The sequence below is a fragment of the Eptesicus fuscus genome, chromosome 21 (assembly GCF_027574615.1).
Source record: "Eptesicus fuscus isolate TK198812 chromosome 21, DD_ASM_mEF_20220401, whole genome shotgun sequence".
Lineage (NCBI taxonomy): Eukaryota > Metazoa > Chordata > Mammalia > Chiroptera > Vespertilionidae > Eptesicus > Eptesicus fuscus.
The window spans coordinates 37,891,110-37,918,431 of NC_072493.1; the positions used below are offsets into that span (position 1 = coordinate 37,891,110).

Genomic DNA, 27,322 nt, shown 5'->3' on the forward strand with positions numbered 1-27,322 from the left:
GCTGCTTTTTTGGACCTAGAGCTGAAACACAACGGAGGCCTAGATATATTTCATGTAAGTCAGAACCTCATTGTCCTGGGGGCTTATTGCTTTAAAGGCTCTTCTCCGGCCCCTTGTTCGTTCCCCCTCTAGGGAGTCTACAGCATGACCAGCGGCACCCAGGGAGGAAGGGTCAGGGGAGGTCTGAACTGCACGGCCAGCCATATGCTAGGGGAGGAAAGGTTATCCTGGGGGCAAGTTCGTGGTTTTCCCAGTTTTTCTTGTTGCTAGGCACTCAGAGATTTCCTCCCTGGTGACCTTCCATACCTGACCTATTGTCCTTGTTCTGCTCATGTCTGTCTAAGTGCCTACCATATTATATGTATGTACTAGCTTTCCTGTTGCAGGAAAAATCCTGCAATAGGATTTCCTGCTGCACTCTACCCCGCCTCCGTTCCTTCCTTGTCGCCAGCCTCACCTTCTCCTCCAGCCTGCCCGAGTTTCCCTTCGCCCCCTGCCCCGCCTCCACCCCGCCCTTGTCGCCAGCCCCGCCCTTCTCCTCCACGCCCCCCCCCCCCCCGCCTGGCTTGCTTGCTTCTTTGAAGCTTTACTCCCTTCTGCAGCTCTTGGCTTCTTTGGACGCTATCTTGATATGCAAATTAGCCGCCATCTTTGTTGGGGTAATTTGCATACTCGTCCCGATGGGCTGGTGGGCGTGGCTTGGCTGGTGGGCGTGGCTTAGGTGTAGCGAAGGTGCGGTCAATTTGCATATTTGTCTATTATTAGATTAGATGTGTAATTGTGTCTATATGTCTGTGTATGTGTATCTGTGTGATTATTTGCATGTATGTGTAACTAACTGTATTTGTGTCTGAATATGCCTGTATGTGTTGAATTACATGAAGGGACACAGAGGCACAAATTTCAGGGGCACAGGACCCGGCAGGTTGAGGAGTGAGGCTCATTGGACAGGCTGACAGGGGACAAAGGGACAGGGAATAAGGTGAAGAGGGAGATGCCATTGCAGCTGGGGCTAGAAATCCAGAGTGAGCAGGGATGGGAAAATGACACCAGGACTCTGTGGAGACAAGTTCTGAGCTGAGGATGTTGCCTCCCACACACCGCTCGCTCGCTAGCTGGGGCTGATTCAATTCAAAACAGGAAGGGAGTTGGCGGTAACAAGAGTATTGTGCAAAAGTGCGTTGGGGGAAGGACAGCTAACGACATGTGGGGTGAGGACAAGAAACATCTGATGCAGTTTCCAGAGCCAGGGAAGGGTTCCCAATGTCCAGCTGCCACAAGACTGAGAGGTGCCGGTGCAGGTTGGGTATAGTTGTGGCAGCGCTGGTTGTGTAAACCTCCAAGCTTCAAGATGTCCTTCAGCCCCGCTTTCAAGTTAGCGAGATGCCAAGATCTGTAAGTGAAACGAACTGAGGCCCGCATGGAGGCTGAAAAGGAACGTGGACGAGGTAAGGGGGCAGGGTGAAGGATGGAGGGTGGGAAGACCTTGGAGTGTTCTGAAGGCAGAAGAACGTAGAAAACATTCAGAAGGAGGCGTGTGGTGGAGGGGGGTCGAGGACCAGGGAGACCTGGAGTGTGGGGAGCCCAGAAAAATCTAGAACATGAAGCGGTGGGAGGGGGCTGGTGTGGTGGCCCAAGATGGGCAGAGCCCAGAGGAATATAGAAAAGGGGAGAGGACAAGAAGAAAGGAGGGAAGAGGATGAAGAAAGGGCCACGACTCTGGAGAAGGGTGGTACATCTCGAGCTGAGGAATTGTCTTTCAGGGGTTGGGACTACTTGTCCACACTTCTTTCTTTTTCTTTTTTTTTTTAATTGATTTTCTACAGAGGAAGAGAGAGGGACAGAGAGTCAGAAACATCGATGAGAGAGAAACATGATCAGCTGCCTCCTGCACACCCCGCACTGGGGACGCGCCCGCAACCAAGGCACATGCCCCTGACCGGAAATGAACCCGGGACCCTTGAGTCCTCAGGCCGACGCTCTATCCACTGAGCCAAACCGGCTCCGGCCACACTTTTATTTCTTAATACAAACAGAGGCCTCAATCATATCCCACGCTGTTTAAACTGTAGGACTAACAGGCCCCTTTAGGATGGCACAGGGGCTAGTTCAAGTCCACATCCTTTCCCAACCATGTCTGTCTTTAAACTTCTGAGGGATCCTCTGTAGCACGGAGCTTCATCTTCCCTCTGTCTCTACCGTAATTTGTCCCCTGCCCCCTTTTTTTGGTTAATCCTCACCTAAGGATATTTCTTCCATTACTTTTTCTGAGACAATGGAAGGGAAGGAGGGAGGGAGGGAGGGAGATAGAGAGATAGATAGATAGATAGATAGATAGATAGATAGATAGATAGATAGGAACATTGATGTGAGAGAGACACATTGACTGGTTGCCTCCCCCACACACCCAACCAGGGGCGGGAGTAAACCCTTGTCTAGGAATCAAACCCACAACTCTTCGGGTGCATGGGAAGAGGCTCTAACCACTGAGCAAGGCCAGCAAGGCCTTGAAGACTTCCTGCCCCAAAGGCTGCTCGCTGAGGCTGATTTCCGCTAGGCTGCCATTTTGTTGAATCCTCCCCTCGAATCCGGAAATGCCCTAGATCAGCCCCTGTGATCTGTACTTACAGTGCCCTCTCCTGTTCTTCATGCCAAGGCAAGAGGTTTTCAAAGTCTCCTCAGGATTCCACTCCAGAATTTCAGTTCTAAAACCTCCCCATCCCCTAAACCCTCCTGCCCCATGGAGATGTCCTCCTGGCTCCTCATGGTTTCCCTCCAGATGGGGACCCCTCCCCAGCTCAGAGCCCAGGCCAGAGACTCACCTCACCTCAAAATGAGAAGGAAGTCACCACAGAACAAGCCCTGAGACCACATTATTTTTTTTAAATTTAATAAATTTTTATTGTTCAGATTATTATGTCACTGATTCTATTATATTCACCAATTTATTCTGTTCCACAGATTTTTAATTCACTTGATTTTTAGATTCACTTGTTAATAGATACGTATTTGTTATCTGTGAAACTCTTTATCTGACCTTCAATTCTGAATGATAACTTTGCTGGGTAGATTAATCTTGGTTGTAGGTTCTTGGTATTCATCACTTTGAATATTATTTGCCACTCCCATCTGGCCTGCATAATTTCTATTGAGAAATCAGCTGACTATCGTATGGGTGCTCCCTTGTAGGTAACTAACTGTTTTTCTCTTGCTGCTTTTAATATTTTCTCTTTGTCTTTTGCTGCTGGCATTTTAATTATGATGTGTGTTGTTGTGGTCCTCTTTGGATTCCTTTTGTTTGCAGATCTGTGCAAATCTGATGTCATCTTACACAGACCACTAGATACACTAGTGTCTGGATCTCCAATGGGGTGCAGGTCAGCTACTGTCAGACCACCCAGCAAGAGCTACAGCAAGAACTACAGTTTTCTCCTCTTTGCTTGGGGTTTGGAGGTTTTGGTGCTGTCTAATCGGAGCTGCAGTTTGTTAGGTTAAGCTGCAATAGGGCAGGCCATTTATATGCAAAAGCTGCTGAGTGGAGCTTGGGTGTGTTTGTAGATTGTGCGGGGCAGGGTCTCAGGTCGTCACTAGGGTAGGGCGTGGCAAACAGCAATGGCTGCCAGTCAGCCATCTCTGTCTTTCCGCGTTTCCAAGTCCCCGTGTCCCGTGCCCCAGTGCAGTAAACAATGATTGCTGGGCGCACCTCTGTAAGAAAGTCACCCTCATTTTACGACCCGATGGCTGATAGTCCAGCTTCTCCCCATAGGAGTTTGGGTCCCCAGCGTCTCCCCAGAAACTGGAGTTCAGAGTAATCCGGAGCTTGTCCCCCTTTGGGTTGAAAAAAAGCAGCACATCCAACTGCCCGCCACCAGCCCAATTCGCGCGCCTCCGTACCTCAAGTTTTTAGTGCAATGCTCTTTTCTTTTTCCTTTTAGTTGTAGAACTTCCACTCAGCCAGCTTTCCTGTGGTTCTGGTTCTAGACGTTTTGTCTTTTAATTGTAGTTTTGAAATTGTTGTATAAGGCAGCAGTTTAGGTGTTTATCTATGCCACCATCTTGGTTTCTCTTCTGAGACCACATTCTTGTTGGGAAATCCTTATCCTCTCAGCCTTAATGTGGGGTTAATACGAAGATGAAAACAGTCCAGAATGAAAATTTCACACCAGTTGTTTTTGTAACTGCAGTTGAGGAATTGGTCCAGACAGCCAAGACAAGAATCTGTTTGTCTTTCTAAGGTGATTATTGAATCATATGGGAATTATATTTAGTAATGAAGCAGCAGTCTCCTCTGTTAATGTCCCACAAAGGCTCATAAAAAATGTCAGGTTATCTTTTAAGACTTCACAAAGATTGTGTAGACACAAGCAGGGTTCATAAACAGAAATTAAGGCACAATTACTTTTTTCTGGTTGGCGAAGTACTATCTTCTAAAGAAATATGATGTTTTCTAAAAATTTCACGACTTACTGGTTTGATGCAGCTGAAATTATCTTGTCAAGCACAAACATCAGAATAATCGCAATGACATTTGCTGCCCACAGGTCTAAGATGTTCACGGCTTGCTCCATTCCTCTTGTTATTAATTTAGCTCTTACCAAAGTCCATAGGTGCTTAGAGAAGGCATCAAAAGTAGTAGCCACAGTCTCCTTTATGTGCCTGGAGAGAGTAGTAGCCACAGCTTCCCCTACGTGCCTGGTGAGAATAGTAGCCACAGCTTCCCCTATGCTCCTGGCGAGAGCCGTAGCCACAGCTTCCCCTACGTGCCTGGCGAGAGTAGTAGCCACAGCTTCCCCTATGCTCCTGGCGAGAGCCGTAGCCACAGCTTCCCCTACGTGCCTGGCGAGAGTCGTAGCTACAGCTTCCTCTATGCGCCTGGTGAGAGTAGTAGCCACAGCTGCCATTGTGCACCTGATGATAGTCATAGCCACAAGTTTCAGTAGAAGGTCCATGGCCTTGTCCTTGCTGATTCAATCCCAAATATGATCGAATTGTAGGAGAGTCTATTGATCCTCCCACCAAAGGAAGTCTTGGCCAATGAGAACCACTCACGTTCCACACTTCCGTCAAAAGGGTCTAGGTCATTTCCGTCAAGTGGGTCCAGGCGCCATGTTGATTAAAAGTTGCAAATGCAGGAGTGAGTGAGAGGCAATGAGAACCCCCGAAACATACAATGCCGGGGAGCATAGAGCAGTTCAACTATAGGACCAGCATTGCTTATATAGGAAGATTGACCATTTGGAAGTTGTTTTTGAAAGATGAAACAGAGGGCCGGAGAACCTGGATACCAGGATACAGGCTTTATTGGAGGAGAAGACCCTGCCAGCTGCCTTCCAGAGGGCAAAAAGGGCGTGCAGGGGTGAAAGCTCCTTTTGAGGGGAGGAAAAGAGGGGATGGGGCTTAGGGCACTCAGCACACGCTGATGGGTGGTTTCATGTAAGGTACATGGTTAGGGGCCTAGGGACTTAGGAATCGGGGGCTTAGGGTATTTGGCAGGTGCTGATTGGTGGTTCAATGTACAGTCCATATAAGGTGTTGAGGAATGTTCGGGCTGTAAGTGGAGTTTACTTCATACTCCGTCCATCATTTTGGGGAAGGGAGGATCTATCAGTTTTAATGGTGAGTTAAATAAGGATCTCCAAAGTGCCGTACTTTGTCCCCACAAGCTGAAGCCTGCTGAGATTGCGGAGGCCGGGAAGGGCAGCACTGAGGCAGCACTAACCGCCAACAGTGTTGTAATCCGTGTACACTTTCACTTCACTTTGATGAACAGGATCACCCAGATGTTAAAAGCTATTGTCATAACCCTGACAGCCCGTTTGTTGTAACGATCCCTTAAGAAGCCACCAGCCATCCCTCTCCAGTGGAGTAAGGATCCTGGCTGCTGGCAGCTGCCCCACGGCCTCACTGCAGGCTCCCTCCCCAGTGCTCACCTGGGTTTCCACCTCAGGGCTGATATTTGTGTTCTCAAGTACGTGCTTTCTCTGTTTGTTCACAAACTCGATGTGCCTATCTGAAACAGACGGCGAAAAACAGGACTCAGAAGATGAGAAACAGCTCCTACCATATGGGCTGTCTTGCTTTTTGCTCATGACAGCGAGTGACCACTGGGTTGGATCCTAGAGGATCTGCCCCAGAGGTGGGTAGTTGAAACCTGAGATGGGCAGCAGGTAAAAGCATGGCGGGATGAGCTCCTGTGATGAACTGTAAAGCCTGGGAGGGGTTTGGGATGTTGGATAGATTTGGGATTAAGTGGATCAACTGGTGCCATGGAAGAGGGCTTTGGGGAGAGGGGCTTAAGGATGAAGATGAGGACCCTGAGTGGGGCGTGGACCTACCATTTGAGGGGGTAGCAACTGAAATTGCTTTTTAAAAATTTTATTTCAAGAAAAATGATTTTTTTTGAAAAATATATTTTTATTGATTTTAGAGAGGAAGGGAGCGGGATAGAGAGATAGAAACATCAATGATGAGAATCATTGATTGGCTGCCTCCTGCACACCCCCTACTGAGGGGGATCAAGCCACAACCCAAGCATGTGCCCTTGGCCAGAATTGAACCTGGGACCCTTTAGTCCTCAGGCCAATGCTCTATCCACTAAGCCAAACCAGTTAGGGCAAGAAAAAGGACTTTAAGTATATTAATGTTACATGCAATAAACATTAATATTTCAAAAAAACAATTTTAAATATAATAATATTGCATGTAATAAAAATTAATATTTCAAGAAAAAAGATTCTAAATATAATAATACTAGAAGCCCGTTGCACGAAGTTTCGTGCAATAGACTTTTCCTTCACCTGGCTGCTGGCACCAGTTTTCCGCCAGCAGCAGTTTTCCTCTGGCCACCTGCCGATCGGAGTGCCTCCAGCCAGTGCGATCGGCCACCCTGAGAGGAACTTTGATCGGGAGGCACTCCGATCGGCGAGTGGCCAGAAGAAAACTGCTGTTGGCGGAAAACTGGTGCCAGCAGCCACGCAATCGGCCACCCTGAGTTCCGCCACCAGCGTCTTCCACTGGCCCCATGGGTCCTTTGGCAGCGCAGGCCTAATCGGCCCTCGGTAGGAGTGGAGGTCGGGGACTCGCAAGTCCCCGCCCCCCACTCCTACCGCCAGCCAATCGGCCACCCTGAGTCCCGCCCCCCGCACCTCCAGCCGGCCCAATCGTGGGCGTAGCGGAGTGATGCAGTTTGCATATTACCTTTTTATTATGTAGGATTGCCGAAACTGTACTAACATAGTATAATATCACAAAAGTTGTAGGAAATATTAAAAAATCTGCAAATAATAGGATTACTTCCATTATATTATAAGATATATGTTTTTTTCCTCTGGGTCTATTTTGGGTTATCAGTTTATGTTGTTCATTATATTCCACAAATGAGTGAGATCATGTGATATTTATCTTTCTCTGACTGGCTTATTCACTTAGCATAATACTCTCCAGGCCCATCCATGCTGTTGCAAATGGTAAGAATTCCTTCTTTTTTACAGCAGTGTAGTATTCCATTGTGTAGATGTACCACAGTTTTTTAATCCACTCATCTGCTGATGGACACTTAGGCTGTTTCCAAATCTTAGCTATTGTAAATTGTGCTGTTATGACTAGAGGGCTGCATATATCCTTTCTGATTGGTGTTTCTGATTTCTTGGGATATATTTCTAGAAGGGGGATTACTGGGTCAAATGGGAGCTCCATCTTTAATTTTTTGAGGAAACTCCATACTGTTTTCCACAGTGGCTGCACCAGTCTGCATTCCCACCAGCAGTGCAAGAGGATTCCTTTTTCTCCGCATCCTCACCAGCACTTGTCGTTTGTTGATGATAGCCATTCTGACAGGTATGAGGTGGTACTGCATTGTCGTTTTGATTTGCATCTCTTGGATGGTTAGTGACTTTGAGCATGTTTTTATATGTCTCTTGGCCGTCTGTATGTCCTCTTTCAAGAAGTGTCTATTAGGTCCTTTGCCCATTTTTTGATTGGATTGTTTATCTTCCTTTTGTTAAGTTGTATGAGTTCTCTGTAAACTTTAGAGATTAAACCCTTATCTGAGATAGCATTGGCAAATATGTTCTCCCATGCAGCGGGCTTTTTTGTTGTTTTGTTGATGGTTTCTTTTGCTGTGCAGAAGCCTTTTATTTTGATGTAGTCCCATTTGTTTATTTTCTCCTTAGTTTCCATTGCCTTAGGAGCTATATCAGTAAAGATATTGCTACGACATTTATCTGATATTTTGCTGCCTATGGATTCTTTAAGATTTTTATGGTTTCCTGTCTTACGTTTAAGTCCTTTATCCATTTGTTTATGTCTTCCTTTATCTCTTTTTTCAGCATTCTGAAAGGTAATTTTCTGAGTATGGGTCCTTTACCTCCTTAAATTTATTCCTAGGTACCTTAATTTTTGTTCCAATGGTAAACGAGATTTTTTTTTTTTAAGTTTCTCTTTCTGTGAGTTCATTATTGGTGTATTAAAAAAGCCATAGATTTCTCTGTGTTAATTTTGTATCCTGCTATATTGCCGAATTCATTTATTAAGTCTAGTAGTTTTTTGATGGAGTCTTTGGGGTTTTCTATGTACTTATTCATATCATCTGTGAATAATGACAGTTTTACGTCTTCTTTTCCAATTTGGATGCCTTTTATTTCTTCTTCTTGTCTGATCACTATGGCTAGCACTTCCAGTACTGTGTCAAACAGGAGTGGTGAAAGTGGATATCCCTGTCTTGTTCCTGTTCTTAGAGAAAATGGTTTTAGTTTTTGCCCATTGAGTATGATGTTGGCTGTAGGTTTGTCATAAATGGCCTTTATCATGTTGAGATATGCTCCCTCTAGTCCCATTTTGCTGAGAGTTTTTATAAAAAATGGTTGTTGGATTTTGTCAAATGCTTTTTCTGCCTCTATTGATATAATCATGTGATTTTTGCCTTTCAATTTGTTTATGTGATGTATCATGTTTATTGACTTGCAAATATTGTACCAGCCTTGCATCCCTGGGATAAATCCCACTAGATCATGGTGTATGATCTTTTAAATATATTGCTGGATGCGATTTGCTAATATTTTGTTGAGGATTTGAGCATCTATGTAATTCTCTTTCTTTGTAGTGTCTTTATCTGGTTTTGGAATTAGGATAATGCTGGCCTCATAAAGAGAGTTTGGAAGTGTTCCTTCCTCTTGGATTTTCTGAAATAGTTTGAGGAGTATAGGTGTTAGTTTTTCTTTTAAAAAAAAAAATATATTTTATTGATTTTTTACAGAGAGGAAGAGAGAGGGATAGAGAGTTAGAAACATCGATGAGAGAGAAACATCGATCAGCTGCCTCTTGCACACCCCCTACTGGGGATGTGCCCGTAACCAAGGTACATGCCCTTGACGGGAATTGAACCTGGGACCCTCGAGTCCGCAGGCCGACGCTCTATCCACTGAGCCAAACTGGTTTGGGCAGGTGTTAGTTTTTCTTTGAATATTTGGTAAAACTTCCTTGTGAAGCCATCCAGATCTGGACTTTTGTATTCTGCTGTGTTGGGGTGAAATGTTCTATAAATGTCAATTAAATTCATCTGATCCAGTGTGTCCTTTAGAGTTTCTGTTTCCTTGTTTGTTGCCCATTTTTTTATTGGATCATTTATCTTCCTTTTATTAAGTTGTATAAATTGCCTGTAGATGTTGGAGATTAAACCTTTATCAGTGATAACATTTGCAAATATGTTCTCCCATACAGTGGGCTTTCTTGTTGTTTTGTTGATGGTTTCTTTTTGCTGTGAAAAAGCTTTTTATTTTGATGTAGTCCCATTTGTTTATTTTCTCTTTAGCTTCCATTGCCCTAGGAGCAGAATTGGTAAAGAAATTGCTTCGGCATATGTCTGAGATTTCTCTGCCTGTGGATTCCTCTAGTATTTTTATGGTTTCCCATCTTATGTTTAAGTCCTGTATCCATTTTGAGTTTATTTCTGTGTATGGTGTAAATTGGTGGTCTAGTTTCATTTTTTTGCATGTATCTGTCCAATTTTCCCAACATCATTTATTGAAGAGACTGTCTTGACTCCATTGTATGTTCATGCCTCCTTTGTCAAATATTAATTGAGCATAGTGGTTTGGGTCGATATCTGGATTCTCTATTCTATTCCATAGGTCTATATGTCTGTTCTTGTGCCAATACCATGCTGTTTTGAGAAAAGTGGCTTTGTAATACAGCTTGAAATCTGGTATTGAGATCCCACCTACTTTGTTCTTCTTTCTCAGGATTGCTGTGGCTATTTGGGGTCTTTTTTTATTCCAGATGAATTTTTGGAGAGTTCTTTCTAGGTCTGTGAAATATGCCATTGGTATTTTAATGGGGAGTGCATTGAATCTATAGATTGCTTTGGGTAGTATGAACATTTTAATGATGTTGATTCTACCAATCCATGAACATGGTATATTCTTCCATCTGTTTACATCTTCCTCTATCTCTTTTTTCAGTTTCCTGTAGTTTTCTGCGTATAGGTCTTTTACCTCCTTAATTAAGTTTATTCCTAGGCATCTTAATTTTTTTGGTGCGATGGTAAATGGGATTGCTTTTTTAGTCTCTCTTTCTGTAATTTCACTATTGGTGTATAGAAAGGCCATAGATTTCTTGGCGTTAATTTTGTATCCTGCTACATTGCCGAATTCATTTATTAAGTCTATTAGTTTTTTTGACGGAGTCTTTCGGGTTTTTTAAGTACAATATCATGTCATCTGAAAATAAGGACAGCTTTACTTCTTCTTTTCCAATTTGGATGCCTTTTATTTTTCCTTCTTGTCTAATTGCAATGGCTAATACTTCCAGTACTATGTCAAACAAGAGTGGTGAGAGTGGGCATCCCTGTCTTGTTCCTGTTCTTCGGGGAAATGGTTTTAGTTTTTGTCCATTGAGTATGATGTTAGCTGTGGGTTTATCATATATAGCTTTTATTATGTTGAGGTCTGATCCTTCTATTCCCACCTTGTTGAGAGTTTTTATCAAGAAACGGTGTTGGATTTTGTCAAATGCTTTTTCTGCATCAATTGTTATGACTATGTGATTTTTATCTCTCAATTTGTTTATGTGATGCATCATGTTTATGGATTTGCGGATATTGTACCATCCCTCAGATAAATCCTACTTGGTCATGGTGTATGATCTTTCTGATGTACTGCTGGATCCGATTTGCTAGAATTTTGTTGAGGATTTTGGCATCTATGTTCATGAGGGATATTGGCCTGTAATTCTCTTTCTTTGTGTTGTCTTTATCTGGTTTTGGTATTAGGGTGATGCTGGCTTCATGGAAGGAGCTTGGAAGTGTTCCTTCCTCTTGAATTTTTTGAATAGTGTGAGGAGGATAGGTTTTAGTTCTTCCTTGAATATTTGGTAAAGCTCCCCTGTGAAGCCATCTGTCCCCAGGCTTTTGTTTGCCGGAAGCTTTTTGATGACTGCTTCAAGTTCTTCCATAGTTATTGGCCTATTGAGATGTTTAGATTCTTCCTGATTGAATTTTGGAAGGTTTTATTTTTCTAGGAATATGTCCATTTCCTCCAGGTTGTCCAGTATGTTGAAATAGAGTTGTTCGTGGTATTTTTTAACAATCCTTTGTATTTCGTTGCTTTCCATTACCTTAAGTAATTTATTCCATTCCCTTCTGGCTTATAGAGTTCGTGATGAGAAATTAGGTGTCAGCCTTATGGGAACTCCTTTATAGGTAAAAGTTTTCTTTTTTTCTTGCTGCCTTTAAGATTCTCTCTTTGTCTTTAATTTTTTGGCATTTTAATTATGATGTGTCTGGGCATGGGTCTGCTTGGATTCTTCTTGTTTGGGGTTCTCTGTGCCTCCTGAACTTGTGTGACTTTTTCCTTTGTCAGGTTAGAGAAGTTTTCTGCCATTATTTCTTCAAACACCTTCTCTATGCCTTTCTCCCTTTCTGCCTCTTCTGGTACAAGTGCTATTCTATTATTGTTATGTTGCACGCTGTCCCAGTGCTCCCTTAAGCTGAGATACCTCTCCGGGACTCAGGTGCTATCTGTGGGCATCTGGCCAGCCCTTGTGCACCTCTGTCCCACCTACCAGTCTCTATGCAGTCTCCACTTTCTGTCCTTAGGTGTCAGGGTTCTCTCCTGTGAGTTTTCCGTTGAGTATTCAGGAAGTTTTTCTGTATTTTAGTTGTAATACCAGTTTGTTCCTGGGAGCATGTCTGTATAGCATCCACTTACTCTGCCACCATTTTTAATCTCTCAAAATTGCTTTGATGAAGTCCAGAGTACTGTTTTTTCCAGACTGAGATGGGTTTAGGGTTGCAATATAGAGAATGAAGGAAAGGATAAGGACTTGAAAAGTCACATCACCAACAAATCAACAAACGACAAGTGTTGGCGAGGATGCGGAGAAAAAGGAACCCTCATGAACTGCTGGTGAGAATGCAGACTGGTGCAGCCACTGTGGAGAACAGTATGGAGTTTCCTCAAAAAACTGAAAATGGAACTCCCATTTGACCCAGTAATCCCACTCCTAGGAATATATCCTAAGAAACTGGAAATACCAATAAGAAAGGATATATGCACCCCTATGTTCATAGTAGCACAATTTACAATAGCTAAGATTTGGAAACAGCCTAGGTGCCCGTCAGCAGATGACTGGATCAGAAAACTATGGTACATTTGCACAATGGAATACTATGCTGCCATAAAAAAGAAGGAATTCTTACCATTTACAGCAACCTGGGTGGAATTGGAGAACATTATGCTAAGTGAAATAAGCCAGTCAATGAAAAAAAAATACCACATGATCTCACTCATTTATGGATAATAAAGAAAATTATAAACTGTTGAACAAAAAGATAGATACAGAGACACTAAAGCATCAAACAGAATGTCAAATTACAGCAGGAAGGTTAGGGAGAGGTGGGGGAGATAAGAGATCAACCGAAGGACTTGAATGCATACATATAAGCATAACCAATGGACACAAAACTCTGGGGGGTGAGGGCATGTATGGGAGTGGGGTGGGGGGCAATGGTAAGATATGTACACATTAATAAAAAAATAAATAAAATACCTTAATAAAAAAATGAACAAAAAAAAAAAAAGAAAAGAAAGGAAAAGTCACATCAGTGCCCTGACGTTAGGGACAAGAGGGAGCCCCCCATGTACAGGACAACAGGGGACATAGGAAAGAAGCCAAGTGGGAGAGGGTGGTGAGTATCCTGTGGGGGATCTATGAGGCTGGAGCGCAATAAGGGATTGGAGGAATGAGGATACCATGAACATAGAAGACTTGAGCTGAGGGTGTTTGGTGACTTGAATCAGGAAGGGAGTTTGAGTGTGAGGTAGTCAGACTAGAAAAGAGATTAGGGTAGCAGTCTAGGGGAAGGTGGTGAATGAAGAGCAGGGAACAAATATACAGCAAGCAGAGTGAGTGCCAAAGTTTTCCAGTATCTACCTGTGACCAGGTTAATGTGTGCAGCTTGCTTTAAAGTGTCATCTGGAGTTAGAAATTTCAGCATCTCTTGGATGCACTACAGAAAAGCAAAATGTTGCCCTCTTTTCAAAGTCCTCCTTTATTCCAGCAAGCGAGCTAGCTGAGGATTTGTATGTGAGTGAATAAAGCTGAATAGCAATTTGGACAGGTGGGGGAATTGTAGATATGTCAGGATTGAAGTAAAGAATCATTTGGAGTGTTGAGCCTTCTTTTCCTTCTTTGTTGACTCATCAGAGTGAATGAAGATGTGTGTCAGGGCACAGTGCTGCTGTCAAGTCACAGTGCTGGAGTGGTAGGTGTCAATTGTCTAGGACAGTGGTCGGCAAACTGCGGCTCGCGAGCCACATGTGGCTCTTTGGCTTCTTGAGTGTGGCTCTTCCACAAAATACCACGGCCTGGGTGAGTCTATTTGGAAGAAGTGGCGTTAGAAGAAGTTTAAGTTTAAAAAATTTGGCTCTCAAAAGAAATTTCAATCGTTGTGCTGTTGATATTTGGCTCTGTTGACTAATGAGTTTGCCAACCACTGGTCTAGGACACCTGTCCTTGTCTACTTGTTATGGATGCTATTCTCCCCACCTGACCTTACTAGTATGTCGGTGGATGTGATAGAACCCAGGTCATGATGAGGAGTTCTGGCTACCTGGACATGTTACTTCCCACATTCAGATACTCCGTGTCTTCTGAAACCTAGAGGTAGGTCAGGAATGTTGTTCTATTGCTGTAGAAAACATGGCCTTGCTCCAAACCCTAGGAGTCTGCATGTAATTTTCTTATTATGTCCCACCAGAGGCTTCAAAAATCATTTTTCATCCTTCTAACATGGATTAGATGGAGGTACAAGTGCAGTAACTTGTCCTTTACTCTGGAAGGTACGTCTAGCATGGCCCAGACTACTGGAGCCATATAAGCCTCATAGATGTAGCAGATCCCTGAATGGGCACAAATGTGGATGTCCCTATGTTACCGGTGAGATGATGAGATCTTGGTTCTTGTCTTCTTGAAAGAAAGATTTCAATCAATAGACATAGTGTAGCAAAGCAGGCAAGATTTTATTGGCCACAGCAAAAACACACTTAGGACAGTGAAACAGGGAAAGGCATAGAAGAAGCGATAGGAGAGTCTAGGCGGGGCTGCTTTAGCTCACTGAAAAGTCAGAGAAAAGAGGGCCTTTGAGACAGGTTCAGGGGGTTAGTCCGGGAGGAGCTGCTGCTGCCCATTGCTCCCTCCTCTGGTTGCAAGTCTCCTGATGTTCCTTGAAGTTTAGTAGATACATGCATGTGGGGGAAAGGAATGCATGGGCATGCTCCCTTGTGGGAGAGCACACCCTGGGTCCTTTCTATTGAGGGTACTTATCTCTCTCTTGTGGGTGAAAATCCTAGGGGAGATCGCAGGTAAGGGTCTCAATAGAATATCAGCTTTCTAGGTATTCTCGTTCAGGGTTAGGGTCTCCACTGATTGGTCGGAGACAGGGCAGTGGGTCATTAGTCAATGCAGCTGGTCCTGGGGTGGCCGTGGTGTCACTTGTATGATTTTGCTGCTTTTCTGGTTTGTGGAGTTAAAATACAACTTAGGCCTAGATGTTATCTTCAGGGAGGAAAAGGCCAGGAGGTCTAAATTGCAGGACTAGCAACATGAAAGGTCAGGGATCCAAACCACATGACCAGCGGTAGGCTAAGGGAGGAGAGGTTATCCTGGGTTGAGGTTCTTGTTTTCCCCCTTGCTAGGCACCTGGGGCTTTCTGCTCTGGTGAGATTCTGTACTTGGCCTATCATCCTTGCTGTGCTCATGTCTGTCTAACTGCCTATTACACCTACAGCTCATGCAGCTCTCACACTTTGCTTAAATTGCTGATCACTAGAGCTGTTTCTGAGACTGGCATCATTCTTTTATTAAAATTTTTTTTTATTGTTTAGAGTATTACAGATGTCCCCTATTTTCCCCTCCACTGCCCCACTCCACCCGATTCCTGCCCCACACCAGGCCTTCACCACCCTATTGTCTATGTCCATAGGTAATGCACAGCTATATATATAAAAGGCTAATATGCTAAGTGTCCCTTCCTCTGTCCAACCAGTCGCACTGACCACTAAGGGGAAACCACTCAACACAGGAGCTGCTGAGCTGCAGTGACTTGGCAGCAGTGGTTCTCGTGTGACACAGCCTGAAACCAGAGAGGAGGGAGCCCGATTCCTCATGGGGCCATGTGATTCCACCTTTGGCCATGGGTTATGTTGCTGCTGGGGCACTGTCGGCCCCGAATCTGGTTTACTGCACACTTGTGTTTACATTCCACACCCTGTACAACAGCAACTTTGCATTGTGCCCTCTCACATTCTGGGACCCCTAGGGGGATGTCGGAAAGTCAGTTTTGGGCTGATCCTCATAGGCCAGGCTGAGGGACCCCACCTGCTGGAGGGACACCGCTCACTCTGCAGATGCCTTTCGAGCCATGGCATCTCCCCAGGTGCGGCTGGCCAGGAGGGACCATGGGAAGTTGGCTCCAAGGCATAGCCGGCCCATCTCGCCAAGTCCCACCCTGTTGGCCACCTTCTAATTAATGAGGAAGGGAGAGGGAGAGATAGATAGAAACATCAACGATGACAGAATCATTGATCACACACACACAAAAAAAATAAAAATAAAAATAAAAAAGAATCATTGATCATCTGCTTCCTGCACACCCCCCTACTGGGGAGTGCCCAGGCATATGCCCTTGACCAGAATCGAACCCAGGAAACCCATCTCCCGCTGTGGAAGGCCCAGTCTGGAAAGTCCCACCTGAATAGATCCTGTGACAGGACCTTCAGGGTTATAGGCTCATGACCAATTTTCTCAGGGCTACACCTGGGGCAGGGGCAACTGGGCCCTGAGATTCCAGCCTACACAGTTCACCCCTCTCCACAATGACGGGCCCTGGGGTTGTTTCCGGGTCACGAGTCTATGCCTTTCTACCCTCTCTCCTGTGTGAGGATCCTCCTGGGGACCCTGATGTCTGTTCCAGTAGCTCAACCCTGAGCAAACCTAAAGAGCATTTGAGGGCTAGAGCAGGAGGCAGAGCCAGGGCTCTGGCATCTGGGATTAAGCCCTGATGACAGATGAGGAGGTCCAGTCCTTGTGCCCAGGCAGGGACTCTGAGGATGAGACAGAAGCCAGGCCAGTATCCAGCTCTGCCTGTCTGAACCCTCACAGATGCTCCATGAACACCCTTACGTGGATGTGGGACACCACACAACTGAAGCATGTCACCCTGTGTGACACCTGGGGTCAGAGCATGTTCCTATAGACCAGGGCCTGGTGTCAGCATGGGAGGAGGGCAGCAAGTGCCCACAGCTGTCCCAGGGATGAGCCTTTAACCTTGTACAGTCAGGAGGGAGGACAGGGCTCTCCTAACAGCGAGGGGTCTTGAGACAGCAGAGGGGTAACATCTGGGTTCCATCTTGACTGAAAGAAGTCCATCTCCGAGGCCTGACGTGACTCCTTGCTTTCAGTAAAATTCCGTAGTTGAAACTAACCTAACCACATCCTTAAAGGAAAGAATGTAGGATAATAACAACCTTTCTTGACATCATGTTCTGCAAAATAGATTTCTGTCAATTGAATGGTAGCTAGAATATTTGCACAAGCATTATTCTACAGGCCCTTTGGGTGGTCCACTGACCATGGAAAAACCCTGGACTACCCCGGGACCAGCCGCCACCAGATGAGGCTCATGGAACAGCTGACCTCATCCTCATGCCCAAGCCCTGCACCCACCCCAAGGCCCCCATATAAGCCATCCACAGGAACCCCTCGGGGAGCTCCACTTCTCTTTTCTGGTTGATTCCCTTGTGCATAAGCTTCCCCCCCCCCAAATAAATTCTATCTGCTTGAGATTGTTCTGGGTTAAGTGCTCAGTTTCTTGATACTGAGACTCAAAGACCAGGCATTCAAGGTCCTGTAACATCCTGACCCCCATTCATTTCCCAAATATCACAGCCCTCCCCATCCCTACCATGTGAGTGATGTCTCATCTCCCCAGGACACGGGCCGCAGTCTGTATCCTTCCTCTTCTCACAGAGCCCTGACCTGGCAGAAATCCCAGGTGGAGTTACTACCATGGGAAAAGGGAGCCCACCCTGACCTCAAAGGAATCAGGGGATGACTCCCATTGCTAAGGTACCTGGTCTATGGGACACTTTCCTGTGGTCCCTGAAGATATCTCACCAGCCCAAGGTGTCCTGGGGAACAAGGGGGACTTCCCATGCAGGATGGGACAGGAGAACCCAGGATCTGGGGGTTCTTCCATCTCAGAGGGGCTGAGGGTCCCATGGGGGCCTCTTCTCCCCTAACAGAGGGACCCACAGGATCCCTGGTTGACATTTCACGTGGAGCTGCTCCAGATCCTGGGCCCTGTGGGGAGGCCTAGAGCAGATGACAGACAGGAACACAGATGACTTGGATGCAGTGCCCCAATGTTGTGATGGGGGGACACAGGACATTCTCAGGACCAGTCCTTCAGGCTGGCACACTCTTCTGTAAGCCTCAAGAGACTCCTCACCAGGCCTTTCCTTGGAAATCTTGGGGAAAAGGAGCTCCTCCTAAAAACAGCATATTCCCCTGGGGAGACAGTTCCCCTGACACTGGATCAGGACTTCTCTGGACAATGCCTGTCCTCTCCCTGCACTCACCCTGCCCTGGGAAGAAGTCAGGCAGCCTGAGACCCACCGTGACTAGCCACTCAGCCTGGAGGTCAGAGTCCACCTCTCCCAGGCCTCAGGGTCAGCTCTCAGCATCTGGAGCCTGGTCAGCATCCCTGGCTCTGTCCCCGACATTGGCTGCAAGTCTCCTTCATGACCTCCAGGTGGCAACATTGAGACACACAGACAGCACACCGGAAATGCACACATGAACCTGGCTTTGGCTAAGGAGGTGCAGAAGAGCCTGATTTCCATCCTCTGCTCCAACAGGCCTCTGGGCTCCTCCCTAGTTCCCGGCTCCTTCTAGGGGCCTTGGAGTACCTGCTCTCTCAGGGGTCTCAGTGCTGCAGCACCCATGAGGAAGGCAGGGTGACCACAGGAAAGCCCCCCAGGCAGAGGAGGGACAGAGGCTGCTCCGACCATCAGGAAGCACGTGGACAGGCCCTGAGCCACAGCTCAGCCAACAGGCACAGAGAGGGAGGGTCTCCTTGAAACCTTGAGTCCTAGGACCGGGGAGCCCACGGCCATCTAATCTGACCACCAAGCACAGTCCTCACTTGAGAGGACACACAGGACACCTACACCTTTACCCCAGGAACTTCAGGTCCTTCTGAGACACCTGGTCCTGGGTCTCTGTCCAGGAAGCAGGGGCCAGGTGGGTGACAGCTGGAGATAGAGAGGGGAGTCCCCTCCCCTGTCATCATTCAGCTGACCCCTTTCTCACCCCAGAGTCACCTCTGTGGCCTTCCAGCTGGGAGGAAATCCAACCTTCCCAGCGCATTTGAGAACACAGGGAAGAGCCGGTGCCCAGCTGGGTTTCTGGGTCACAAATGGAAGGAATCCCCAGGTTTGGGGCCTCCTGGAGCTCTCTGTGTTGGTGACAGACCCAAGGCCTCTCCACAGCAGAGGCCAGGGCTGTGTGCAGAGTCTCAGGTCCACCGCACACCTGTCCAGTCAGAATCTGCATTTGAACAGGATCTGGAGACCCTCTCTGTGCACAGGAGAGGGGGAGCGGCTGCCCCACCCACACAGCATGGGTCTCAGCCTGGCGGGTATCCATCTTAGCTGGGCAGCTGCTGAAGCAGCGTTTCTATGGTGCCACCTGGGCATCGCAATCTTTACCAAGTTCCACAGGTGATTCACATGCACGATGGAGATGACATCCCTGTGACAAGAGTTCCTGATGAGGCCCCTAGGCTCCTGCTCTGAAGGAAAAATCCCAAGTGATGAGAGGGGGCTCTAGGGGATGCCTGAGACCCACACACCCCAACATTCCAGGCCTGTGTTTGTTCCAATAGGACGTGTGTGTCTGTGTGTTTGTGTGTGATGGATAATCATAGCTAAAGGAACCGAAGCTTCAGCAGTTCACAGGAAACAGAAAAGTAGACAGAAGGAAAAGGGAAGCAGGGGACAGGGGACTTAAGAATGAGAGGGAAGGGGGAAGGAGAGAACTAGGGATAGACGCCGCCCCCTCCCACGTGACCGGGAAGCATTCCTGCCCTGGGAGGAGGTTCAATGCACTGGAAGAAAAAAACAGCAGATCCCACGCAACCAGAACAGAGGTGCCTGGGAGTGTTCTCCCAGCTCTTCTCACAGAGGGAGGGACACAACAGACAGCAGACACCATGGAGTCCCCCTCAGCCCTGGCGCACAGAGGGAGCATCCCCTGGCAGGGGCTCCTGCTGGCCGGTAAGGAGGGGACAATACCTGGGGGTGGACAGGAAAAGGGGAGACAGAGACTGGCTGGGGTCTCCTGGCGAGCACAGCGTTCTGAGAGGGGACAGAGGGCTTCTGTTTGGACCTGAGGAGAGAGGACAGGGGAACAGAATAGGTTGGGGGAGGGGGCTCAGCAGCAGGACAATCCCATGATCTAGAAGGGGTGAGGGGCAGGAACACTTTGACTGCTGTGTGTTTCTAAAGTTGTTAATTTCTGAACAATAAGTTTTAGAAACCAATGACAATAATCACAATTTATGTCAGGGGGCAAAACACTTAACCAGGGGTGCTAAACCTTACCACCAAGCTCAGAAATGGGCAGATACCTCCCAGGAGGTGCAGGACCCTGCAACCCTCACTCATTCACCCACAGGTGCTCACAGCCTGCTGCAGGCACTGGGGGTGCAACACGATCAGACAAGCCCCTGCCCCATGGAGCTCATGTTCTATGGGAGGAGGCAGACAAGGGAAGATCTAGATGTGATGTCAGGTCCCCCCTTGGTGCCATGCAGGGAACAGCCCAGGGACAGGTCAGAGAGTGAAGACAGAGGTCTTTAGAGGAGGTGATCAGGGAAGGGGTCTCCCAAGGACACCCCTGAGTGTCAGCAGGGGTCTGAGGGCAGAAACCTGGGTAACAGTATTCAAAACAGAAGAAATAAGGTCAGAGGTGCTGAAGTCATGGTGGCCATGCTGCTGACTTTGACCACAGGAGACACCACACACACACCACACACGCACACGCACATGTACACACACACACCAAGACTGAGAGATGAAGAGACATATTGATCAATTTCTCTCTTCCCTCCTAGCCTCACTCCTCACCCTCTGGAGCCTGCCCACCACTGCCCAGCTCACTATCGAATCAGTGCCGCCCAGTGCTGCCGAAGGGAAGGATGTGCTTCTCCGGGTCCACAATCTGCCTGGATTTCTTGGAGGCTATGTCTGGTTCAAAGGGCAAAGTGTGGACAGCGACCTTCAAATTGCATCATATGTAATAGATGCTCAAGAAATACACCCAGGACCTGCATACAGCCAACGAGCGACAATATACCCCAATGGATCCCTGCTGTTGAAGAAGGCCACCCTGAAGGACACAGGGAACTACACTCTACTAGCCATAAAAGGAAATTTTCAAGGTGAAATAGTAACTGGACAGCTCCGTGTATACCGTGAGTGATTGCTCTCTGACCTCTGGGTATCGGGTGGGGTATATTCTACTGCACACACAGGATTGACAGCCCTGAACTCTGTCTCCATCCCCCTCTGCATCATCTCCCAGGCTGGGTTTGGGCATTTAGTGCAGGACACACCCAGTGGAGACAGACTTCCTAAGGTCAGAGTTCCCTCCCCGGATTCCAGCCCTGCAGACATTCTCCACAGAGAGAAGGGCCAGTCTGATGGGTGTGACTCAGCAGAGGGAGACCAGTCTTATCCAGGCCCCTGGGCCCCTCCCCATGACCATGACCCTGAGACAGGCTCTGCAGGGATCAGTCAGGGTGTGGACTCAGGGGCCCCTAGGATCCTCACACAGAAGTTCAGCCCAGTCAGTCCCTCCCCAGACCTTTGATCCCAGGCTTCTGACTCCAGGGACTTTGGGGAGCCCATGCCATGTTGGGTTTGGTTTGTGGGCAGGGCTGACCGGGAGCAATTACTTCCCAGGTGCCCAAGTCACAAGACTCCTGAGCTGGTCACCAGCCAGAGCTCAGCCCCAAGAGCCACATCTGGGCAGGGACGGAGCCTGGCCCTTCACCTGAGACTGTGTGTGGAGAGCACAGATGGACAAGGGGGCCAGGCATTTGGCTAACTTCCCTGGGGGACTTAGAAGAGTCCAGAAAAAGGTCAGCATCCCCAGGGAGGAAAAGAGGAGAGACGATGTTTATGGGGGCTCCTCGTCCACCAGGGATCAGCCCAGGATTTAGGTCAGGTGCTGTGAATATTTTCATTGACAACCTGGCAGTCAAGTATTCAACCTCCTACATTGAGAGGAAACCGAGGCACAGGGAAATACAGTCACTAAAGCGGAGTCCCACAGACCATGAGCAGCTGATCAGAGTCACCTCAGGTCTGTCTGCAGCCAGATCCCCGTCCTCTCCTCCACTCCAGGGGCCTATTAGGTGTCTGTGGTTCCCTAGACCAACCATTGGTTCAGATCCTTTCTTCTTAGGGGTCCTCAGCTCAGAGGGAGAGATTCTGGTCTGGGGAAGGAAAGGAAATGGAGAATTAATCTGTTTTTATGCTAAAACAAAATTACCTGCAATAACCATCAGAGTCAGTGCTGGGAACGCCCAGGCCTTCCCGTCAGGTGGCTGATCCACGCCTCCCTGCACTCCCTCCCTGCACTGAACTTGAAACCATTTTATTTGCTTCCTGTGTGTTGGTGTCACGCTCACTGGATATAAAGGAAAGGACTTTGCCTTCTCACTCCTCACTCTGCACCTGCAACCAGTTCAGGGACCAACGTGTAACAAACACCCAATTGCTTTTGATGAATTAGGAAGAAATAAACGGTGAACGAATGAATGAATGATTCCAAATCTCTTCAGAGACTGGAACCTGGCTGCCGAATCCTTGGAATTCTGGTTACATGGGACAGGCTCCCTGTCCATCTAGGGGCTGAGACCCATGTCTCAGGCCCTTTGCTGCTCTCTAGAGAAATAGTCATTCCTGCCCTGGCTGGTTTGGCTCAGTGGACAGAGCATTGACCTGTGGTTTTGCTCAGTGGACAGGGCATATACCTTGGTTGCAGGCCCCATCTCTGGCCCTAGTTGGGGCGCCTGCAGGAGGCAATCAATCAATGTGTCTCTCTGGCATTGATGTTTTTTTCTCTCTCTATCCCTCCCTTCTACTCCCTCTAAAAATCAATGGGGAAAATATCCTTGGGTAAGGAGTAGCAACAACAAAATAGAGAGAGAGAGAGAGAGGGAGAGAGAGGGAGAGAGAGAGAAGGAGAGGGAGAGGGAGAGAATAGTCTTTTTTGCTATTGGTCTTAGGCTCCTAGGTATTAATAATACTTTTCACATATGAAATACTTTAAATTCCTTTCAAGTTTCTCTCATAACCACCAAACACAAACGGTCCACAAGGGCCAGAATGTCAGCAATCCATGCTCCCCTCTTGCTGTCCATCACCCCTTCTGCATCTGCATCTGCACAAGTCCTCCCCTGCCCTCAGCAGAGGGAGAATGACCAAGGGCAGAGTACATGGTTCTGCTGCCACAGTCAGCTCCTGTCTGTCCCTTCACTCTTTTCTAGCTCATTCCTTGGACTCTGCTCTGTCATTTATTGGCTCACTGGCTCATGTCAGTCACACTCACCTGGGAAGGCCTGACCCAGCTCTTGGCCCCGGGGCCTGAGTAGTCAACTGACCACCAGCTTGCTCTTGGTTTCCATGCGTCATTTCTGCTCCAACTCCAGTCTCTAGGATGTCCTGGGGAATGGTGCCTCATGGAAACACACTTCAGCTGGGTGATGGAGGTCTGTGCCGCTGGAAGAAATGGCCCCTGGTCAGCCAGGCAGTCAGCTGTTCAGTGAAGAACCAGGAGAAGTGCAGGGTGGTCTCTGGCTCCCCATCCTGTGTCTTTCCATGATCAAAGATAGTTAATGGACACCTGAGAAAGTCTGTACTTTTCCTCAGATACAGAGTTTGAGCACTCAGATCCCCATGTGTTTATCTTGTGATATACTGGCCTGCTTTACTTTCCGCCCCTCTCTCCCCGCCCCCCCCCGCCCCCCCCCCCCCGCTTTACTCTTATGAGGACTTCAGTTGGCTGAGAGGTGAGAGGTCCAACTCTGATTGACGATGCCTTTGGAGGAAGCGAAGGTACCACACAGAGCGTGTTCTCTTTGTTACCTGAACAGCAGCGTTACCCACACCCAACATCACTAGCAACAACTTCAACTCCAAGGGTCTTGATTTGTGTTTTCCTAGTGATAGTGATGTTGAGCATCTTTTCCTGGGCTTATTGGCCATTTGTATATCTTCTCTGGAGAAATGTCTACTCAAGTGTTTTGCCCACTTTTCAACCCTGGTTATTTGGTTTTGTTGTTGTTGAGTTGAGGGAGACCTTTACATATTCTGGACATTAACCCCTCATCCTATATATGATTTACAAAGTATTTTCCCTCATTCCATACGTCACCTTTCACTCTGTTGATTGTGTCCTTTGATGAACAGTTTTTCATTTTTATCAAGTCCAGTTTATTAGTTTTTTTCTATTCTTTTTTTTTTTGGGGGGGAGGCATGTGTTCTTGGTGTCATATTCAAGAAATAATTTCCAAATCCAATGTCATTAAGCTTCCCTCTATATTTTCTTCTGGGTTTTATAGTTTTAGGTCCTACCTTTAGAGTTAAATCCATTTTGGATTAATTCTTGTTCACAGTATAAGACAATGGTCCACTTCATTCATTTCCTTGTGGATAAAGTTGTTCATCACCATTTGTTGAAAAGACTGTCCTTTTTCCATTGAATGGCCTTGGCTCCTTTATTGTAACCATTTGATCACATAACGGAGGTTTTTATTTCTGGGTCTCTGTTGCATTATTACACGGACTATATGTCTGTCTTTATGCCAGTGACACACTATTTTGGTTACTTTAGCTCTTTAGTAAGTTTTGAAATCAGGAAGTATGAGACTTCCAATTTCATCCTTCTTTTTAAAGATCGTTGCAACCATTTGGGGCCCTTAAAATTCCATATGAATTCTAGGAAGGATTTTTCTATTTCTGCCCCCCAAAAATCATTGGGATTTTGATGGGGATTGCATCAAATATGTAGGTAGTTGCGGGGGGGGGGGGGTCTTTCAATCCATGAACATGGATGTCTTTCCATTTATTTGTTTCCTCTCAAATATGTTTGGTAATTTTCCATGTATACATCTCCCATGTATTGGTTAAGTTTATTCCTAAGTATTCTATTATTTCTGATGCTATTGTAAATGGAACTGTTTTCTTAATTTCATTTTGGGATTGTTCATTGTTGTTGTAAAGAAATAGAAATGATGCTGAGTGTTGATTTTTGTCTCCTTCAACTTCACTGAAATCATTAGTTCTAACAGTTTTTTTCCCTATATGTGGAATATTTAGGGTTTTCTACATCTAAAATTGTCATCTGTTAAAAGACATAATTTTCTTCTTTCTTTCCAATTTGTATGCCTTTTATTCCATCTTCTTGCCTGATTGCTCCAGCCAAGCTTCCAGTAGCGTAGAGAATAGAAATGGTGAAAGCAGCATCCTTGTATTGCTCATGACCTTAGTAATGTTTTCTGAGTTCCTCCACAGGGAGTTATGTTAGCTGTGAGGTTTCATGTGTGGCCTTTAGCATATCAAATAATTTTCTGCTATTCCTATAGTCTGTGCCTTTTGTTAAAACCTCTTCTCTCTAGAGATGTCCTTCATAGCAATATCCAATCACAGACCAGAAAGTAAAGTCCTGTTCAGATTAAGAAATCCTTTAGATGGAACCTCTCCAGGCCCAAGATCATGAAAACTGGATTGGGCTGTTTTTATTGCCCAATAAATTATTTAACAAGAGGTAGATACTTTTTCACTTCTGTAAAGTTTCCCTGACCCCAGAAATGGACTGAGGTGGTAAGCCTGCCTTCCCCAACATGCATGAAGTTTACATGAGGAGCAGGAGCTGATCTTTTTTGAAATCAAAGAAAGTTCTAGAAAAGGATCAAAACGTTTGTAAAAAAAAAAATTCCACTTGAGAATGAGGTCGCAGGACACATGGGCTGAGGTCGTAGGACACAGCCTGGCCCTGCATGCTGACTGGCCCCTGCCTGCCCTGCTCAGAAAAAACTCCACCCGAGAATGAGGCTGTAGGAGACATGGGCTGAAAAGGTGCTCCTGGTATTGCTTATACAGAGATGTCCACGGGGACAGGTCAGGCATCATCCTGGGGTGATCTGGGGTCAGAGAAGAGGTGCAGCCCCCTCTTACACATTGTCACCTGAACAAGATACTCATCCTGCAGAGGTCAGGGCCACCTTCTGGTGCCCTTTACAGAGATCACTGTGGCCTGTGAGTGGCTGACATCTCTGAGGAAGGAGCCCACTCTCAGTCAGTCACCTCCTCTGTTCTCCACAGAGCCAGTGGGGAAGCCCGCCCTCCGAGCCAGCAGTGCCACAGTCGCAGAGCAGAAGGATGCCGTGGTCCTGACCTGCCTCACAAATGACACGGGGATCTCCATCCGGTGGCTCTTCAAGAACCAGATTCTACCTCACACGGACAGGATGAAGCTGTCCCGGGACAACAGCACCCTCACCATCGACCCCGTCAGGAGGGAGGACGCTGGGGCTTATCAGTGTGAGGTCTTCAATCCCGTCAGTTCCAGGAAAAGTGACCCCTTCAGGCTGGATGTGTATTATGGGTAATCCTCCTCCCTTCCTCTATGCTATTAAGTTCTGAATAATTTTTTCTTTTCAAAAACTATATTTTTTATTGATTTCAAAGAGGAAAGGAGAGGGAGAGAAATAGAAACATCAAGGATGAGAGAGAATCACTGATTGGCTGCCTCCTGCACACCCCACACTGGGGATTGAGCCCCCAACTTGAGCATGTGCCCTGACTGGGAATGGAACTGTGACCTCCTGGTTCATAGGTCAACACTTAACCAATGAGCCACACCTGCCAGGCTGGATAAATTTTTTCTTATCTGAAAATGATAGCTATGATGCACTTTCTAAATAGGTTCCTTGTGATTAGTCAGTGACAAAGGTGGAAAGTCCTTACAAGACTAGCATTGAGTCAATACATGCTCAAAATGTGAACTGACATTGTCGTTATTGTTGACTCAAGGTCCCATTCCACACCAGACCCCATCTCTGCTTGGTCTCAGTTGCACCATCTCCACAGTGGAGGCAACACCGAGTTCCTCAGAGGATGGGCAGTGGTCGTGAAATGACCGGTGGGAGCACGTGATGAGCTCGCAGGAATCTGAGCTCTGTGCCTCCTCAAGGGGGTTGTGTAGATGGCGCCTAGACTCTGACATGGACAATGGGAATAGACAGGAGGTAAGATCGAAATGAAATGCACTCAACACAAACCAATTTGTCCACATCGTCCTTCTCAAAGGTGGGAGGGAAGAGGATCAGAGAGCCCAGGTCTCACGCTGAGACCCTGGGACAAGGTGAAGCCTGGAGTGAAGGAACAGTCTCCAGGCAGGTTCCACCCTCATCTACAGACCCCACCACACAGCAGCCTACCTGAGAGGTGCCTCCTAAATGGCAACGTGTGAATCGGGGACATGATTCTGCTGTAGAGACAGGGACTCCTTGTGCTGAGACTCAATGATAGGGGAACCCATGCAGGACAAGATCTCTCTCCAAATGAGGTTCCACCATTGCCACAGAAGATGCACCCCGGCACCCCTGCTCATAGGGGATAGCAGCCCAGGCGGATTCATGCTAGAGGTAAACCCCAAAGTCATGGGCCATCTCACACTCTGCATGCCTGTTCCA

General features: G+C 46.9%; 1 protein-coding gene across 2 annotated transcripts; it reads left to right on the top strand.

Moving 5' to 3' along the window:
- Positions 1-1,058: 1,058 nt before the first annotated feature.
- LOC129147816 (carcinoembryonic antigen-related cell adhesion molecule 21-like) lies at positions 1,059-26,632 on the top strand. 2 transcript variants are annotated; one of them, XM_054711321.1, is made up of 3 exons: positions 1,059-1,448; positions 20,672-21,031; positions 25,950-26,632. In XM_054711321.1, exons 1-3 carry the CDS (start codon positions 1,421-1,423, stop codon positions 26,234-26,236), a joined length of 675 nt encoding a protein of 224 aa, XP_054567296.1. In that variant the 5' UTR covers positions 1,059-1,420; the 3' UTR covers positions 26,237-26,632. The 2 variants fall into 2 exon arrangements, with proteins under 2 accessions (XP_054567296.1, XP_054567295.1); XM_054711320.1 differs by lacking the exon at positions 1,059-1,448 and adding an exon at positions 19,680-19,832.
- Positions 26,633-27,322: the final 690 nt, after the last annotated feature.